The sequence below is a fragment of the Selaginella moellendorffii genome, unplaced genomic scaffold (genome assembly GCF_000143415.4).
Source record: "Selaginella moellendorffii unplaced genomic scaffold, v1.0 SELMOscaffold_4, whole genome shotgun sequence".
Lineage (NCBI taxonomy): Eukaryota > Viridiplantae > Streptophyta > Lycopodiopsida > Selaginellales > Selaginellaceae > Selaginella > Selaginella moellendorffii.
The window spans coordinates 348,735-364,854 of NW_003314265.1; the positions used below are offsets into that span (position 1 = coordinate 348,735).

Sequence of the window (16,120 nt, forward strand, 5' to 3'; positions counted from 1 at the left end):
ACCTTAGAATATGCTACGCTTTTCCTGGTTAACTCGTCACCAAAATGCTGGAGAAGCTCGGGGATCCGGTAGATTTCCTTGTGTCATGCACTGAATTCTTCTAATCCCCTTTTGGCGCAGGCAGAGCTCCGGGCTAATGTGTTTGAGACGCCAATGCCTTTTCTCTCAGCGATCGGCAGCTGCAATGATCGAGCAATATCAAGGAAGCGTTTGTGATATGCGAGTGCTCTTATTTGCCGGAATCCAACGTTGTGTACCACTTTCATTCTGAAATTTATTATTGTTTTCACAGAAAAAATCGAAATGTTTTTGTTTACAGTTGAGGTTGATGGCTCAGATCTCAGTTTCAAGCTATAACGTGACTGCACGTGAAATTTGTTTAGAAACTTTCGAGACATGTTTGATGAGTAAGAAACATTGCATCCCAAGACATTTCCAGGACACTTCATTTTCATGGCGAGCCATTTCTTGGAAAGTTTTTACACAAGCATTGGAAGCGTGAGTGTGAGGAATTTGCAGCCACAGAGTCATCTAATATCAGTCTCCAGGCACCAAGTCCGTATTTTCTCTGTTTTCATTGTCCCATTTAAACCCAATGGTTCATGCTGTGTAATTATCAGGATCTCAGTTCCGGATGGAGTCCAACAAGATCAAGCCCAAGATAAAACAAGAAGCAATTTGTGCCATACTTTGCGGCTGTAATATTTTTTCATGTTATTCCCAGGCAAAATCGATCTAACAAGAGGGTTCTTTTTGACATCCATCTTATAAGGCTTAGAATTTTGGAGAGGGCCGCGCGTAAGCAGAGCCCTCAACTTCCACAAATTACAAAGACCTAACTACGTCGTTATATTAATGTGGCTGTAGTTTACTGGTTAGAATTCCACGTTGTAGCCATGGAGACATGGGCTCGAATCCCAGCAGCCACATTCTTTTTCGCTCCATGTTAACGCGCATTAATACAGGGCAGAATATACTAGGGTTTGGGTAAACAATGGACGATGCCGCGCGGGAGCTCATGGAGCTCAAGGCGCTCATCACCAAAACGCTGGAGAAGCGCGGCGTCCTGGCCAGGATCCGGGTGAGTGCCTGTCGATTTCCCTGTGCCAGATCTGGGCCTGCATTGTGTGAATTCTTCTCATTCTCTTTGGCGCACAGGCAGAGCTCCGGGCCAATGTGTTTGCTGCCATCGAGGAGCAAGAGCGCGCCGATGGAGACGCCAATGCCTTTTCTCTCATCGGCGGCTGCAATGATCGAGCAAAGGACCTACACTCGTCTCAAGCCGGCAAGTGGAGAAGAAATTCTTTTGTTGTCCAAACTAATCCCCGGGTCCTTTCGATCAGGAAAGCTCTTGAGTGGCTTGATATGCGAGTATCTGGAGTGGTGCTCTCTCGATCGGACCCTCAAAATCTACTTGCCGGAATCCAACATCGTGAGTGGTTTTAATACCTCTTTCGTTGCTGTCTCACTGTCCCGATTTGTCCAGCCCAGAGGATTTTCCAGAGCTGAGCTCCAAGACAAGCTTGGATTGAATGGAACCGACGAGTCGTCTCCTCTTCTCCTAAAGATTCTAGACGAGTACCTAAAGCTCGAGGTAGATCACTGGCAAGTATCATGTCTTGCTAGTATTGTCTCTTGCTCTCGATCAAGCTTTTTGGTTTCTTACTGGAAATATTTCACGCAGAAACGAGGAGGAAGAGGCCAAGCGCTAAAGCAGCCATCGTCTAGCACTGGAGAATGTATAGAACAATTAAGGGGACTCAACATCGGCTCTTAGAAAGGTACGTAGCTCGATCAAAAACGAATTTTGCTTGACAACTTTCGCTTTTCTTGCAGCCTCTTACCTTTCTATGCTTGTACAATAAAGTGAGACACAGCCACACACAGCAGCAGCGTACTTATACTTTTCATTCGCTAGCTTGAATGTTTGTTTGTGATTCAATGGAAGGAAATTACAGCTCTCCATGGCAGTGGGAGGAACGAGACAACGCTGTGCTTGCCTGCCGCTACACAGAGATTAGATCGGAAAGAGAGAAATGGTTACCAGCGTCACAAAATTGGGCTGAGTTGCCCATTACTGGTGGCATTATCGGTGTTCTTCTTTCGTCTATAGAATAAAACGTACGCTGCGGGACTCTTGAGATGATCTTCGCTTGCTGGGGTGACGTGACTGTCATCGAAATTGTACCACTGGCCGTCAAGGTCCAGCTGAAAAGAACAAAAAGGAAACAAGAAACTTTAGATGAGAAACCTCTATAGATCGTTCTTACGTTCACAAATGCTGTGTAATGGCCACCTCCTGTTCCACCGTAATGGTTGCTCACTGCGTAGAGCTCGTACTCGTGCTGCTGTGGAACGCTGCGGTGTGCCAGGTACTTGGTCAGATCCAAGTCGTGAATCGGGAAGTTGACGAACGTTTCCAGCTTGTTCTGGTAGCGGACGTAGGAGAATCTCTTGAGGTGGACGACCAGGATCTCGGGTAGTCGCCACAAATCTAGTTTCTTGCTCGCTTGCTGCCTTTGCTTGCAGCGCGGGCAGTACCTTGGGACGGGAAGAACGCGGCATTAAAGACGATCCAGAGGAAAAGAAAAGTTCTACATACCACATGTCGTGCGGCCCGAGTGGTTCCTCCTTTAGAAACGCTTCCAGGCAAGTGTAGAGAGACACTGCCTCCTGCCTCAACTTCTTGGAAGTCGCAGCCTTGCAAACGTCTGGGAGCCTGTCCAGGAAGCTCAAGTCGTAGAACTCTGAGACCCTGTCGGACCACTCCACCAACACGTACGTGTACTTTGTGTTGATCCGCGCTGGATAGAGGTCCGAGGGGATCGGTTTGTCGAACTCGATCAGGTGCGACTTTGTGGCTCTTTCGTCCGTTGTCCACAAGCTGAACGGGCAGTCCGACGACGCCCGGTCTTGCATATCGGAATCAAACATCTCCGAGTCCGTTTTCATCTGAGAGAGTAGCTTCTCGAAGGCACACTTGATGTCTTCGCCCGTCCTGAAGCCCTCCGGTGGTATGGGAATGATGAAAGGAACTCTGAAACGATCCTTTCTGCTACTTAAACAGGTTAGCATTCCCACGGAACATATTAACACAGACTTACTCTTCCAGTTGTTCCTGGATGAAGGCCACGAACTGCGCACTCTCTGACAATCTTGGAAGCCTATAAGCCACCAGCTGGTCGGTATCTGGTATGGTCGACAGACCCAAGGTGTCCTCTAGTAAATGCTGGCTTTTGAGCTGCAATGAAAGGTTGAGCTATGGATCCAGAAAACAACCATACCAGCGCCAACCTGGAAAAGCTGCAGCATTTCGTCGGTGCTCAAGCCGCAACTGTTGCCTACGGCTTTTGCTAGCTCCCTACATTTGCCCTGTCGTGGAACCACAACTGCGTGTGCCTTTGGCGGTGAGCTGCCGTCGGAACTTATCACCGTAACTGTCATAGTACGAGTGTTCGTAGGGAGAGGCAAAGACAAATACATGAAAGGGTCGAATGTCACTGACACTTTGCTGCAAACTGGACAGACTAAAGTTGATTTGTACTGGCCCTGTGACAACATCAGCGTTAGCAACTATCTTCTGCTCGTCAGTCATAAAATAATACCTGAAACACATCAACAATTACTGAATCGTTCCGAGCCCTGTGAGCTTCCCAATATTCGTCAGCGACCTCTTCATCTGGCCGACCATCCTCATCTTTCACTTCGATGTAAGGCTTTGTTTTTAAGCGGTTTAGATCTTCGTGCAGTCCATCCAGTAAATATGCCAGCAACTCCTGCAAAACAAGTTTGAGAAAAAAACTAAGAAATAAAAAAATTAACGCCAAGAGATTTATAATTACCTGTGAATCGTGCTGATTAAAACCACTGAATTGCGGAGCGAAACGAGAGAGCTTCATCTTGAATGAACGTGGAGAATACGGGGATGATTTTGGTGACCATACTTTGCGTAGAAGCTCTCCAAATGCGACTGCCAGTTCTCCCTAGCATCAAAATGCAAAATTCAGTACAAGATTTAAAGAAAACATTGAACCCACTCACTTTTGTTCCCATCATGTTGTCCCTGTTAATTTCCTTACTGTAATCTTGGAGGAAAAAGGTGGTAAGCTGAGGCGTGTGCACTAAACATTGAAGGGCACTGTTCATGAAGCATGTGTTTCCAAGGTTCTGGAGCCCCACCAGTCCTTGCGGTCCGCCTCCCCAATAGGCAATGGAGCCAGAGTGCTTTGTGATGGTGCTGCTAGCTCTGCTTCCGCCAAATGAAAAGTTAGAGCCCCTTCCACCGTTGAGAAAAATTTCGTCTGGCCATTTACCATTCACTCGAACTTCAGATAGGATCTGCGTTCATCAAACGTGAGAAACAGATAAGATTATAATCAGTCAGCTTACTTCTTGCCCCATTTGCAAGGCTGCGTCTTGTAAAGTCTGACTGACATCAAGAAGCTCTTTTTGCCTCGTTCGCCAGCAGTATTTCCAAAGTCTTATCTGCATACGATTTAACAATTAGAACCATAACATGGTAGACAAAGACGGACATACTTCACTGGTTTCCAATAATTCACAAACCCTTCGATAGAGTTCCTTTACAGTTTCCTGCCAAATTTCCCTCCCATCAAACATGCAACAACAAATGAAAATTCCTACCTTCGAGCTTATATTCACAATAGTATGATCACCACTTGGTTGGACGATAATCTTGAGCTGCAACGGGTAAACTTCGACGCAGAGTTCCGTCGAGCCTACACTGATCACCTTCCTGGATAGAACTGGACCTCCTCCATACCTGCAAGAGCTTGTTAAACTTTGGCACAAAGCTGTACGATAAGAAAACACGTACCACTTGTGTAGCGATTCCCAGACCCTCTCAGGCAAGAGAACGTAATCACGCTCTTCCACCAATGTGTTCCGGAGCGAGTCAGTGGATTCCTCTAGCAAATCAGAGTTATCTATACTAGGGGGGCGCTTCGAGCCATTTGGTTCGAAGTAAAACGCCTCCAGAGAGTCTGCACAGTCCTCTTGAATGTACTCTACCCATTTCTTCCACCATCTAGACAGAACGAGACCAAAGCTAGAATTTTTGAGCAAAGAGAGCGAGCACTTACTTGGCAGAAACAAGGAAATACGTATCGCCTTCTTTCGTTTGCACTTCCTCCGTCAAAATTTTGATTGCTCCTTTCTCCTGAGCAGCATTCTCCACGCATGCCTGGGGCGCGAGCATGCTTGATTCGCCTGGATGCCTGCATTTTCGGCCCGGGCGCCACTGTGAGGTGCAGCATTGATCGGGATTGCGAGAACCTTACCGAATCTAGGCCGCTGTCATCCGCGCCGAGGAGGAATTCGAAAAATTCCGAGCCGCTGGGGTGGGAGGGGGAGAGGAGGCGCTCCAGCGACTCGATCCGGGGCGAGCAATCGTTAGGCCGTCGACACTGGCGCGCGGATAAACCCTAGAAGTAGCAAAATGCATCTAGCATAAACCCTAGATGGGAGAGAAATTGAAATCCTTGTCGAGGGAGGGACAATGTGGCCGCGATTATTAGGTCACCAATTTGGCTAGATCTCTATCCAGGAGGTCACCAGGAAAGAAGATCCTGGAGGAATTATTCTCGATCATAGCAGTCACAAATGTTTCCCTAGGACAAGATCTCTGGAAAATGTATATAAGTTTGCTAGCTAAGCTTGGCTTCATTCCCATTGACTGGTCAACGACTCTAGACTCCCAGTGTCCACTCGAGTTTTGGCGATGGTCATGGTCGGTCAACATCGAGTTTTCTTGCTAAAAAATCAAGGCCGATAGCGCTCTAGTTCTTGGGCAAACTCCTCTTGGGCGAGAGAATCACCGACAAAATTCCAGTTTCGAAGGTACGAGATATCACTCCAACGCTCCCCTGGATTGGATTGGCGGGGCGCCAGTAGAAATGTAGCTCGGGAAGGCCGCCGCGCGGCATCCTCGATCGATTCCTCCACAAAAATGGGGGCAAACTCTTCCAATCCATGCTGCTGCCGGGGAAGATCCGTGCTCGAGGCCACGGTGCTAGCGCTGTGCGTGGGCCTGGCCGTCCTCCCCTTCGCCGCCATTGGATTCTTCTCCCGCCCGGCGCTGATCTGGAAAATGGAGCTCGTCTTTGGCAGCGAGAGGATCTGGAGTAGCAGTGGTAGCAGCGGGTGGTATGGCAGGAACACCCCGCAGCGCTCACGGAACTTGGCGGCCCCGGCATTCGCAGATCTTGCGAGGAGCAGTAACTTCGTAAGTCATTGTCTCCCATCAAGTTCTAGAATATCTCTTTGTCTCACTCTCTCTCTCTCTCTCTCATGGTGATTTCTTCGTTTTCTCTAGAGTGTCAGGGAGCTCTTGCATCTGGATGCGCTCTTGAGCAAGGCCGCGTTTCGCAACAACACGGTGATCATCACCACCTCCAACCAGGCCTGGGCCGCCAAGGGAAACATGTTGGATATGTTCTTGGACAGCTTCCGCAAGGGCGAGGGGATCTCGTCGTTCCTGGATCATCTCCTCATTGTCTCGCTCGACAAGATCGCCCACGACCGCTGCGTCCGGATCCACAAGCTCTGCTTCGTGCTCAAGACCGACGGCATCGACTTCTCGGCCGAGAAGTTCTTCATGAGCGACGACTACCTGAAGATGATGTGGAGGAGAGTCCATTTCTTGGGCGTGGTTCTCCAGCTCGGCTACGACTTTGTCTTCTCGGTAAGCACCAAAGTTGCGATCTTTTTCTGGAGTTTTTGTCAAGCTCTCGATGATATTGTCTGGGAGTTTTTGTCATGCTCTCGATCTTTGTCTCGGAGTTTTTGTTCTTTCTAACACCAGTGGCGATTCCAGGACGCCGACATCTTGTGGTTTCGAGATCCTTTCAAGCACTTCCATCCGGGAGCCGACTTTGAGATAGCTTGCGATCAGTTCTACGGCAGCGCAGTGGATCTCCGGAACAAACCAAACGGCGGCTACGTCCATGTCCGATCGAACAACCGGACGGTGGCGTTCTACAAGTTTTGGCACGCTGCGCGGGTGTTGTTCCCGGGGAAGCACGATCAGGACGTGCTCAACGCCGTCAAGTATACGGAGGGGTTTTGGAGTTTGGGATTGAAGATGCGGTTCCTGACCACGCAGTTCTTCGGGGGGTTCTGCCAAGTGAGCAGGGACCTGGAGGAGGTGTGCACCATGCACGCGAATTGCTGCACGGGGCTCCAGCGCAAGATCAATGATCTCAAGCTGGTGGTGGAGGACTGGGACGAGTTTGCGTCCATGACTGCGCAAGAGAAGCAGTTCAAAAGGATCTACTGGAGAGCCCCGCGGGAGTGCTTGCATTCGTTTGGATCATAGTAGCAATCGGGAAGAAAAAAACAACAAAACTATACACTTTTAAAAAGTTGGTGAAAAAGGTAAAGTTTTTTAGGGTTCTTCCGAAAAAGACGGAAGGCCAAATACAAAAATATCAAAGTAGAATATTCTTAAAGGGTTAACTGGCAAAATTTGCAAGTTGCCCTAAACAAATTCTGGGTTTAAAATTTTTTAGGGCTTTGATGGGAGGACTGGCTAGCGGCAATGGCCGCGGTTCGACCGACTATTTTGCTGCCGATTAGCCCAGTTCTTTCCTCCAAGAGGCTGCCCCTGCATTCTTCTTCGAAGATCCTCCACGAATTTTCAGTTGGATTGGCAGTAGCGTCCTCTCAGTCGATTCTCAATTGCAGGAAGGCTATGGCGGCAATGGCCGCAGGAGAGAACCCGGCAGTAATGGCTTCCAACCGGCCATTTGGAGTGCTCTTCGTGTGCTTGGGTACGATTTTCTCCTAGATTGAGCTGAAGCTTTTCTCGTTTACCAGGGAATATATGCCGCAGTCCATCCGCCGAGGCTGTGTTTAGATACATTGTTGAGAAAAGGGGATTGAGCTCTCGATTTAATATCGACTCGGCTGGAACTATTGACTATCACGAGGCAAGCTTTTCACGATCGCTCTGGTTGATTGTTTTTCTTTTGCTTGACGAGATTGTTTCTTCTTGTTGCAGGGCGATCCAGCAGATGCAAGGATGAAGGCAGCAGCTATCAAACGTGGAGTTTTGCTCACTTCGATTTCCAGGCCGATCAAACCATCCGATTTCGATGAGTTTGATCTCATCCTCGCGATGGACAAGAAGAACAAAGGTAGAGAATGCAATTTTTCAGCTCTTCGTTCTTAGAAATCTCTCGTTACAGCCGATATCTTGAAGGCTTATACAATATGGAACAAAAACCAACCTTACGATGTGGACTCTAGAGACAAGGTGAGCACGAAAACTTTCATTCGATCATCAACACCAAGGACGCTGGATCTTCGTTCTAAAAACTAAGACTTTTGCAGGTCAAACTCATGTGTTCTTACTGTCGAAAGAACGAAGCCACCGAGGTTCCCGATCCGTATTACGGTGGTCCTGCTGGTTTCGAAAAGGTTCTCGTTTGATTCATCGTTCCACTCACTGTTACTACCCTCTGTTTTCTTTTCCTTTTGCGTTGTCGTGATCGACAGGTGCTAGACCTCTTGGAGGATGCCTGCGAAGGCTTGCTAGATTCCATCATGGCGGCGAGCTAGACGAATAATCTTTCAGAGACGCGAATATCCGGTGACGTCCTGTAGCCGTCGATTGAAGTAAAAGGCATCTCTCCCATCGTTGTCTGATAAGTTTCCACGATTCTTCTTTGGACTTACACTTTCTCGCTCGGTGGTGTTCCAGGTAGGGGTGTTTAGAGGAAGGCGAAGAGCGCGTAGTAAATAACGGCTTCTCGATTTCTTCAAATCAGGAAAAAGGAAAGGAAGTTTTACTTGGAACTCTCGAATGGCTGCGACACTGGCTACTGCTGGATCACACAGTCTACTCAAGGCGAAGCTTGGAAGTTCTCCCTCTCCAGAACTTCTCGGGGTCTTCAAGAGGTTTGATGCTACTGCTGCTGCTAGGCTAGGATCTCGCGGGGCCGCCGTTGCGAGATCCTCGTCCTCCGAGTCTGTCCAGAGCGTGACGAAGAAGAAGAAGAAGAAGCTCCCCGATGCTGCTTGGCCGGTTCTCTTTTACAGAGACTGGGTGGAGAAGTACGGGAGCTCCAAGTTCCACGGGGAAGAAGAGGACGAGGACGAGGTAGTGAGAGTTGGAAGCTCCAGCGATGGCGATTCCCCTTCTCGGCAAAATCTCAATGGCAGTTCTAGCGGCGATGAGCAGTCAAAGACGACCGGTGGAAAGATCTGAGGGGTGAGTAACAAGAAAAAGAATAAGTTTTCTACTTCAACACTTTTAATAGCTTCCAGGAATCGTGCAACTCGTTTCAAATAAAAGTTGAAAGAGGGTCCCAAAGAACACGAGCTTCTTGTAAATTAACAAAAATCTATGACTATTTGTAACCGTTGACTAGACGTTGACTACTCTTAATCCTCTCTTTGGGCAATTTAGGGTTAGAAGTAGCGCGAGATATGACGAGGGGGAAGCAGAAGATCGAGGCGCAGAAGCGCAATGCGGAGCGCAATCAAAAGCCCAAGGGATCACAGATCGAGGCGCGCGCCGCGGCTCTCAAGATAAACTGCCCAATCTGTAAGGTATAGAAGATAGATCTCGCTCGCTCTATCCACATTTCCACTTGTGGCAGTCGCAATTGGCCAATTACAACCAGCTGCGAGACCACTTCGCGTCAAAGCACCCTAAAGAGATTCCCCCGCCCGACACCACCCCAGCATCGTCGTGATTTCGCTCGCGCCCCCAAGAGAGATCCAGAGATTGGGACAAAACGCATCACTTGGGTAAGTCCAAGCGCACAGGGAATGGAAAGAAGAAATTCTCTTCATTGGTTTTTGGGTGGGCTCATAAAAATTCGATCGGCTCTCTATCTTTCATCGTCTCCATCCGACCCTTTTTTTTTTTTTCCCACGAAGAACAGGCACGCCATGACAATGCAAAGTGAGAACTGACAAGTACGGGAAGAGTACGGCCGCGAGGGCAATCAACCCGAGCTTTGGAGATTTGGCAGGAGGAGCTGCAACATGGTTGCGCCGATGCCGTTCCATATGGATTAGGAAAAGCAAACTTCTAAGAATGCAAAGCGCGGCAATCAAATTAAAATGTGATGGGTTGCGTCGTGAAGGTCGACAGCTTCATCAACCTGATTCATCTTTATTTTTCTCAACCTCTTTACAACATCTGGATTCTAAAACTTCAACACTTTGCCCGACTTTCCATCAGCTCCAAATTTCCAGTACTCGAAAGAGCCTTCAGCCAAGTTGTAGTAACCACCGTGGAGTTGGAGCTTGGCACTGCTTACTGCTTCCTTGACGAATGAGAAACGCAGAAGATTTACCAGTGAACCGTTCACAGAAGTCTGCGCATGGAAGTGGAAGGCGCTGTTTAGAAGACGTCTCTGTACAAGAACATTAACCAATTACCCTCTCGCATGTCCTGCACTTGTGCTGTAATGACGGATTCCTCCGAGTTGCTTCTAAGACCGCAGCTCGAGCCGGAATACCGATTTTTACCCAGTTATCAATGAACCTGAGGAAATTGCACTTCGGTAAAGCTTAGAAAGCATTCAGAAGTACCTCCATCTCTTTGTGTTCTCTTTCAAAGTCATGAGGGCGTCTATACCTCCGCATCTGCTATGCCCAATCACCAGAATGTTCTCAACCTACAACCGAAACGCTGCTATCGCTCATCTTTCTCCTAGAAATGCTATACCTTGAGAACTCTTACTGCATACTCGAGAGCTGCACTCGTTCCAGGATAACCAGCCTGCAAGGAGGGTATTTAACAGGAAGACAGGAAAACTTCGAAGGAATACCTGTTCCGGTGGAGGCACCATGTTGGCAATGTTCCGAACAACAAATGCTTCTCCTGGTCGAAAGTTCAGAATCGTCGTGGGACACACTCTTGAGTCGGAGCATGCAATAACCATGAACTAGTGAAAATATGACGATTAAAAAGTGAGGCCAGGAAATGTACCTTGGGATGTTGTCCAGCTGCTAGATTCTGATAGAAGCCTGGATTCCTTCTGAAAATTGTTGCTTGAGCGAGAATGAAAGCGCAGAGATTCGAGATCATACATACTGATATACACTTTTGAATGTCTTGAAGCCTTGCTTAATTCTTTCAGCAGGTGTCTTCTTCTTAGTAGACCGTGGTTCCCACACTTTCTGCACACAATCAAAACCTGAAGCTTGGGAAAGCAACTTACAAATGGGCGCCAACACTTTCTGATGCTGTGCCCAGCTGAAGTGAGCCTCCTCCGCAACAACGATCTTCTCTCAACCTTTACGTCGACCTCATCACCGTCGGTGAAGGGGACGCAGCAGGAGAGAAGAGACCTCCTCCTGAAGACGACCCACACTTGGTCGCCTGAAGCTGACATTGAAACGGTGGAACCCTAAACCCCAATTCCTGGAACCGGATAAGACTAGATTTGTTGGCCTGTTAGAGTATTACAATTTAGGTAATTTTACAATTTATAAATATAAATAATATAGATTGTTAGGTAAAATTGTAAGAGTAAGGTTATATTTTACCTTAATAAAATATAGAGTTTAAAAAGAACATTCAGTGAATCTGGACAGGTGGAGACACATTGACCAGGATCACGTGGATTAGAACCCTAAAATTGAAATTTTGTACGTAGAACATTCAGTGAATCTGGACAGGTGGAGATTCAGGGACCAGGATCACGTGGATTAGGGTTTGTGAAGAGGAAGAGATGAAGAAGTGCTGATCGATCGATTAGGCTAGCGTCGCGGCAAAATGGGTCAAAGTGGGCTTGTCGCGTGTCACAGGGAAGATCCATTATGTCTCGGGATTATCTATGGTCTGCAGATGTGGACTTTGAAGTGGCCAATTTGGCTATTTACTCGGTTTCTTCCCGTGTTCTTTATCTATTCCTTTCCATCGCGATCCACTCTATAAAAGCCAGCGATCACATTTGTAGCTACCATATAATTTTTCCCTCTCGTGATTGTTTTGTTTTTCTTGAGGAGAATGGTGAATTCTCCCTTCCCGCGGCAGCCCAAATCGATGGGTTTCGTCCAGGGGAATTTGTTCTTCGATCGCGAGGCTCTTGGGGAGGTGGTGGTGCTTCCGGTGGGCGATGGATTCCTGGTTTGCTGGAACCCGGACAAGGGGGGATTTTTAAGCGTGGAGCATCGCAGCGAGCCAGGTAGAAGCCTTTGGTCCACAGCTCCTGGGTTTTCTTTCGTCACCGCGGCTCTGGGAGTGGAAACGGTGGAGGAGTTTCGGGGATCGTTTGGGATCCATGACGAGATCAAGCTAATTTGTAAGCACCAAAGTGTTGACAAGATCCTCTCTTTGGCGGGCTCAAGCGCTCAAAGTCAGCTAGCGGATGATCACGTTTCGTTGTCAAACCAAAAAGATGGAGATGGGACCCCGTTGTCCGTGAGTGGGGGCTCGTCAGTGGTGATCACTGGGACTTTGTTCTCGGCAGAAACAGCGTTAAATTCTCCGCGGCCTTTCTTTCGTAGGAAAGACTGCTCCAACAGTGTTGCTGTCTGCTACACGCTTTGCTTCACAGAGAAGAGGCCTCACCACCTTGGTTTTACGATCAAGCTTGATAAGCCGTTCTGGATCGCGCCACCAAAACAAGCGGAGAACTATTATCACGAGCTCCAAGCCGATCTTAAAAGTGATTTTGACGTGCTAGAGAGGATTTGGTCGGAAGGATCAATTTTTAGACGGAGAAGCTATGGCTCGCTAAGAGTTCGACCGGTTGAGCAAACCAGTATTGACGAAGTTCCGGATTTTAACAGGGTCCAGCTGACGTACATCTCTCACAGAAACGAACGATTCTTTGGATTTGGCGAGCAGTTCTCTTGCTTAGATCTGAAAGGACGGAGAGTGCCGATCCTCGTTCAGGAGCAAGGCGTCGGAAGAGGTGACCAGCCTATTACCGCTGCAGCAAACATTCTATCTTACAGGTATGTTTCAAAAGTTTCAACTTGTTTCTGGAATTTCTCTTTCTAGATCTGGAGGAAGCTGGCACACAACTTATGCACCATCGCCATATTACATGACCTCCGATATGCGGTGTTTGTTCCTTGAAAACTACGAGTACTCCGTCTTTGATCTGCGTCGTCACGATCGAGTTCAAATACAAGTAAGTTCTGTTTCTGTCTCTCCTTTTCTGAATTGAAGATGAGAGTGATTCAGGTGCATTCGGGAACGATGGAAGGCCGGGTCTTACATGGACAGACACCCGCAGAGCTGCTTATGCGCTATACTGAAAGCATTGGAAGAATGCGAGAGCTTCCGGACTGGATTCATCAAGGGGCTGTCATTGGCATGCAAGGTGGAACGAACGCTGTGAATAAAATACATGCTGAACTTAAGAAGCACGACGTTCCTATAGCTGCCTTCTGGTTGCAAGTTCGTATTTCTTTTCTCCATTTTTTTTTCACCTCCGACTTCTGTTAAAGATTTCGTTTTCTTTGTGCACAGGACTGGGTTGGCCAAAGGAAAACAAGCATAGGATGGCAACTTTGGTGGAACTGGGAAGCAGACACGGATCATTACCAAGGATGGGGGGAGCTTGTGCAAGAGCTCAAATCTCAGGGCATTCGAACAATGACGTACTGCAATCCTCTCCTCGCTTGTGTAAGTCTCTTTTCAGAGTTTCCTTTACGATGCCAATGTCTTACCTTGAATGTAAAGGTTGAGAGCAAGGAAGCGAAACGAAGAAATATGTTGCAAGAAGCTTTAGCTGAGGGTTTCTTGGTGCGTAAGCCTGGTGGAGGCGTCTACATGATTAAGAACACGAGTTTTGACGCAGCGGTCATTGATCTTACAAATCCCAAAGCTCGTTCCTGGCTGAAAGAGATACTGAGAGACATGATCAGTACTGGAGTTTCGGGATGGATGGCGGACTTTGGCGAAGCCTTACCTTTCGACTCGGTCATTCACTCAGGTAGTTTTTGTGGATGCTTTACTGGATGGTGTCTGACAAGCCTGTATACAACAGACGAGAATCCAGCGCTCCTTCACAATCGATTTCCCGAGCTGTGGGCTCAGCTCAACAGGGAGGTCGTCGAAGAATGGGAGCAAGAGCACAAGTTACAAAACGGTGACATCGACAAACTTGTCTTTTTCGTGCGAGCGGGGTTTATGAGAAGTCCGAAGTGGTCGACCCTGTTCTGGGAAGGAGATCAAATGGTAAGCTGGCAGAGGAACGATGGCATAAAAAGCGCTGTTGTTGGACTGCTGAGCAGTGGCATCTCCGGATACTCTCTGAATCACAGTGATATTGGCGGCTACACAACGGTGAATGTTCCATTTCTAAAGTACGTGCGAAGTGAGGAGCTTCTCATGCGCTGGATGGAGCTCAACGCCTTCTCTGTGATTTTCAGAACGCACGAGGTACGAGAAAGAGGTTCTTAGAAATGGTTTGCAAAACTTTCCTTTTCCAGGGAAACGATCCTGGAGCGAACTCTCAGTTTTACACGAATGCGCGAACTTTCCAACACTTTGCTAGGTGCGCAAGGATTTTCAAAGCGTGGAATTTTTACCGCAAGGAACTTGTCAAGGTGCGTATAACTCCTTGCATAGATTCGCGCTTACGCTTGGAAGGAATGATTTTTTTTTGCAATCTAGGAAGCGGCAAGTCGAGGTATGCCCGTCGTGAGGCACCTCTTCCTTCACTATCCACAGGACGAGTTCGTGCAAAGAATCACTTACGAGCAATTTCTAGTTGGCTCGGAGCTTCTCGTCGTTCCAGTGCTCAACAGAGGCAAACGAAAGGTCCGTGCTTATTTTCCAGCGGGAGACGTGTGGGTGCACGTCTGGACGAACAGGAACTACGGCTCCGCGGAGCAATCCTCGAGTGCCTGGATCGATGCACCGTTTGGACTTCCAGCCGTGTTCGTCAAAGCCGGATCGACAGTTGGATCAACCTTTATGTCCAACTTGGCCTCTCTCGATGGTGTCCCGGCCTCGTGACATTGGGAATATGCTTAACCGGTCGATTACACCGTGGCGCGGAAAGGAACTGTTTCAAACAGTTTTGGCTACAGGGAGATGGAGGAGCGGCTAGACGCGGCGGTGGCGCTCGAGGATGACGAAGAGAAACTTTGGGAGGAAGAAGAAGGAGAGGAAGACCCGGAGGATGATCCCGGACGAGCACTGGAAGCGGTTGAGGAATTGCTGCGCGAGAGAGAGGCGTTCATCCGGAAAGTGAGAGCGAACGAGATGAGCTTGGAGGACCTTTGCAAGCACGTCACTGAGGTTGGTTTCTAGTTTTCGCGGTTGCTCTCTTTAGTTTTTCTCACTAGATCTCGAATTGCTCAGGCAAAATCCAGGGCCGAGAAGGAGAGAGACGAGCTTACGTCTCAGATCGACAAGCTCAAGTTTAAGATGGCATCGCAGTCTGTGTTGATCGATCAGCTCAACGAACAGGTAGCAAAAGAAAACCCCTCTCTCGTTCTCTCGTTTTACTTTTTTTCTTGGAGTTTTATCGAATCAAAAACTGGAATTTCACAGGTTGGAACTGCGAGGAACAACGTAAAAAACCAGCGCGAGCAGCTGGAGATATATCTCCAAAAGGAGAGGCAAGAGGAGCTCCAAGAGAACGCTTTGGTGGACGGTGGCGATGGTCGCTAGAGAGAATCTTACGGTGGCCGGGGTTTCACGCTCGTATAGGTCGGGACGGCCTATATGAATGGACGTTGATAGGAAATGTAAAAATTTTGGTGCTCGTTTTAAATTCTTACGGCTTTGCCGCTCGCGGCGCTCATATTCTAGGGCTCTGCGTGATCGATCGCGATGCCTCTACGAAATCGGTAAATGCAGGTGTACCGATCGATCCTCTTCCAGTTCTAGGCCGATCGCACCTGGGTTCTTGCGGTTCTGGGACGATCGTACTTAGCCGCGATGGAGCAAGGTGAATATTCTAGTGATCAGGAGGCGCCGGATGCGATTATCGGCAGAGGGAAGAGCTCCTGCGACTCGGCGCCAGGGAAATCGCAGCATGTCGAGTGGATGGATCCGAAATCCATCAGGTTCTCACAGCGGCCGGTGTTTGAAAAGAGTGTGGCTTTGCTGAGGAAAGGCGCTGGGAAGGAAGGATCTTCGCAGTGCTTTGCGCAGGTCGCGGCGGAGGGCAGC

At 48.3% G+C, this 16,120-nt stretch overlaps 8 protein-coding genes across 13 annotated transcripts; 6 read left to right on the top strand and 2 right to left on the bottom strand.

Annotated features, from left to right (window-relative positions):
* The first annotated feature begins 975 nt into the window (after window positions 1-975).
* LOC9654269 (protein TONNEAU 1a) lies at window positions 976-1,960 on the top strand. The gene is made up of 6 exons (XM_024668668.1): window positions 976-1,081; window positions 1,159-1,285; window positions 1,344-1,432; window positions 1,487-1,594; window positions 1,685-1,781; window positions 1,837-1,960. The coding sequence occupies exons 1-5, from the start codon at window positions 995-997 to the stop codon at window positions 1,775-1,777; spliced, it is 504 nt and encodes a 167-aa protein (XP_024524436.1). The 5' UTR covers window positions 976-994; the 3' UTR covers window positions 1,778-1,781; window positions 1,837-1,960.
* Window positions 1,916-5,542, bottom strand: LOC9655551 (ubiquitin carboxyl-terminal hydrolase 5). 3 transcript variants are annotated; one of them, XM_024668663.1, is made up of 15 exons: window positions 5,301-5,542; window positions 5,103-5,237; window positions 4,838-5,047; window positions 4,645-4,783; window positions 4,540-4,593; window positions 4,390-4,485; window positions 4,042-4,338; window positions 3,843-3,983; window positions 3,606-3,776; window positions 3,295-3,549; window positions 3,105-3,241; window positions 2,603-3,052; window positions 2,271-2,541; window positions 2,045-2,208; window positions 1,916-2,000 (listed from the first exon to the last, which is right to left on the bottom strand). In XM_024668663.1, the coding sequence occupies exons 2-14, from the start codon at window positions 5,216-5,218 to the stop codon at window positions 2,050-2,052; spliced, it is 2,496 nt and encodes an 831-aa protein (XP_024524431.1). In that variant the 5' UTR covers window positions 5,219-5,237; window positions 5,301-5,542; the 3' UTR covers window positions 1,916-2,000; window positions 2,045-2,049. The 3 variants fall into 3 exon arrangements, with proteins under 3 accessions (XP_024524431.1, XP_002964335.2, XP_024524429.1); XM_002964289.2 differs by having other exon boundaries at window positions 1,916-2,208; window positions 5,301-5,523; XM_024668661.1 differs by having other exon boundaries at window positions 1,916-2,208; window positions 5,296-5,523.
* A 232-nt stretch (window positions 5,543-5,774) lies between these two features.
* LOC112344278 (uncharacterized protein At4g15970-like) lies at window positions 5,775-7,473 on the top strand. The gene is made up of 3 exons (XM_024668664.1): window positions 5,775-6,244; window positions 6,335-6,703; window positions 6,836-7,473. The coding sequence occupies exons 1-3, from the start codon at window positions 5,969-5,971 to the stop codon at window positions 7,334-7,336; spliced, it is 1,146 nt and encodes a 381-aa protein (XP_024524432.1). The 5' UTR covers window positions 5,775-5,968; the 3' UTR covers window positions 7,337-7,473.
* A 36-nt stretch (window positions 7,474-7,509) lies between these two features.
* On the top strand, window positions 7,510-9,381 carry LOC9654270 (putative low molecular weight protein-tyrosine-phosphatase slr0328). The gene is made up of 6 exons (XM_024668667.1): window positions 7,510-7,790; window positions 7,837-7,949; window positions 8,021-8,156; window positions 8,208-8,275; window positions 8,353-8,439; window positions 8,518-9,381. Exons 1-6 carry the CDS (start codon window positions 7,559-7,561, stop codon window positions 8,578-8,580), a joined length of 699 nt encoding a protein of 232 aa, XP_024524435.1. The 5' UTR covers window positions 7,510-7,558; the 3' UTR covers window positions 8,581-9,381.
* On the top strand, window positions 8,797-9,391 carry LOC112344280. The gene is made up of 2 exons (XM_024668670.1): window positions 8,797-9,232; window positions 9,282-9,391. The coding sequence occupies exon 1, from the start codon at window positions 8,825-8,827 to the stop codon at window positions 9,227-9,229; it is 405 nt and encodes a 134-aa protein (XP_024524438.1). The 5' UTR covers window positions 8,797-8,824; the 3' UTR covers window positions 9,230-9,232; window positions 9,282-9,391.
* A 353-nt stretch (window positions 9,392-9,744) lies between these two features.
* Window positions 9,745-11,381, bottom strand: LOC9655552 (carbonic anhydrase 2). 3 transcript variants are annotated; one of them, XM_024668666.1, is made up of 8 exons: window positions 11,199-11,381; window positions 11,072-11,157; window positions 10,967-11,015; window positions 10,806-10,922; window positions 10,703-10,756; window positions 10,567-10,652; window positions 10,414-10,519; window positions 9,745-10,349 (listed from the first exon to the last, which is right to left on the bottom strand). In XM_024668666.1, exons 1-8 carry the CDS (start codon window positions 11,370-11,372, stop codon window positions 10,179-10,181), a joined length of 843 nt encoding a protein of 280 aa, XP_024524434.1. In that variant the 5' UTR covers window positions 11,373-11,381; the 3' UTR covers window positions 9,745-10,178. The 3 variants fall into 3 exon arrangements, with proteins under 3 accessions (XP_024524434.1, XP_002964336.2, XP_024524433.1); XM_002964290.2 differs by having other exon boundaries at window positions 10,967-11,028; window positions 11,072-11,381; XM_024668665.1 differs by having other exon boundaries at window positions 11,068-11,381.
* Window positions 11,382-11,650: 269 nt separating this feature from the next.
* LOC9654271 (sulfoquinovosidase) lies at window positions 11,651-14,969 on the top strand. Of its 2 annotated transcripts, XM_024668660.1 has the most exons (8): window positions 11,651-12,942; window positions 12,989-13,121; window positions 13,175-13,390; window positions 13,463-13,618; window positions 13,676-13,928; window positions 13,983-14,377; window positions 14,428-14,544; window positions 14,612-14,969. In XM_024668660.1, exons 1-8 carry the CDS (start codon window positions 11,990-11,992, stop codon window positions 14,954-14,956), a joined length of 2,568 nt encoding a protein of 855 aa, XP_024524428.1. In that variant the 5' UTR covers window positions 11,651-11,989; the 3' UTR covers window positions 14,957-14,969. The 2 variants fall into 2 exon arrangements, with proteins under 2 accessions (XP_024524428.1, XP_024524427.1); XM_024668659.1 differs by having other exon boundaries at window positions 13,463-13,928.
* Window positions 14,970-15,010: 41 nt separating this feature from the next.
* On the top strand, window positions 15,011-15,747 carry LOC112344279. The gene is made up of 3 exons (XM_024668669.1): window positions 15,011-15,241; window positions 15,305-15,412; window positions 15,497-15,747. Exons 1-3 carry the CDS (start codon window positions 15,035-15,037, stop codon window positions 15,614-15,616), a joined length of 435 nt encoding a protein of 144 aa, XP_024524437.1. The 5' UTR covers window positions 15,011-15,034; the 3' UTR covers window positions 15,617-15,747.
* Window positions 15,748-16,120: the final 373 nt, after the last annotated feature.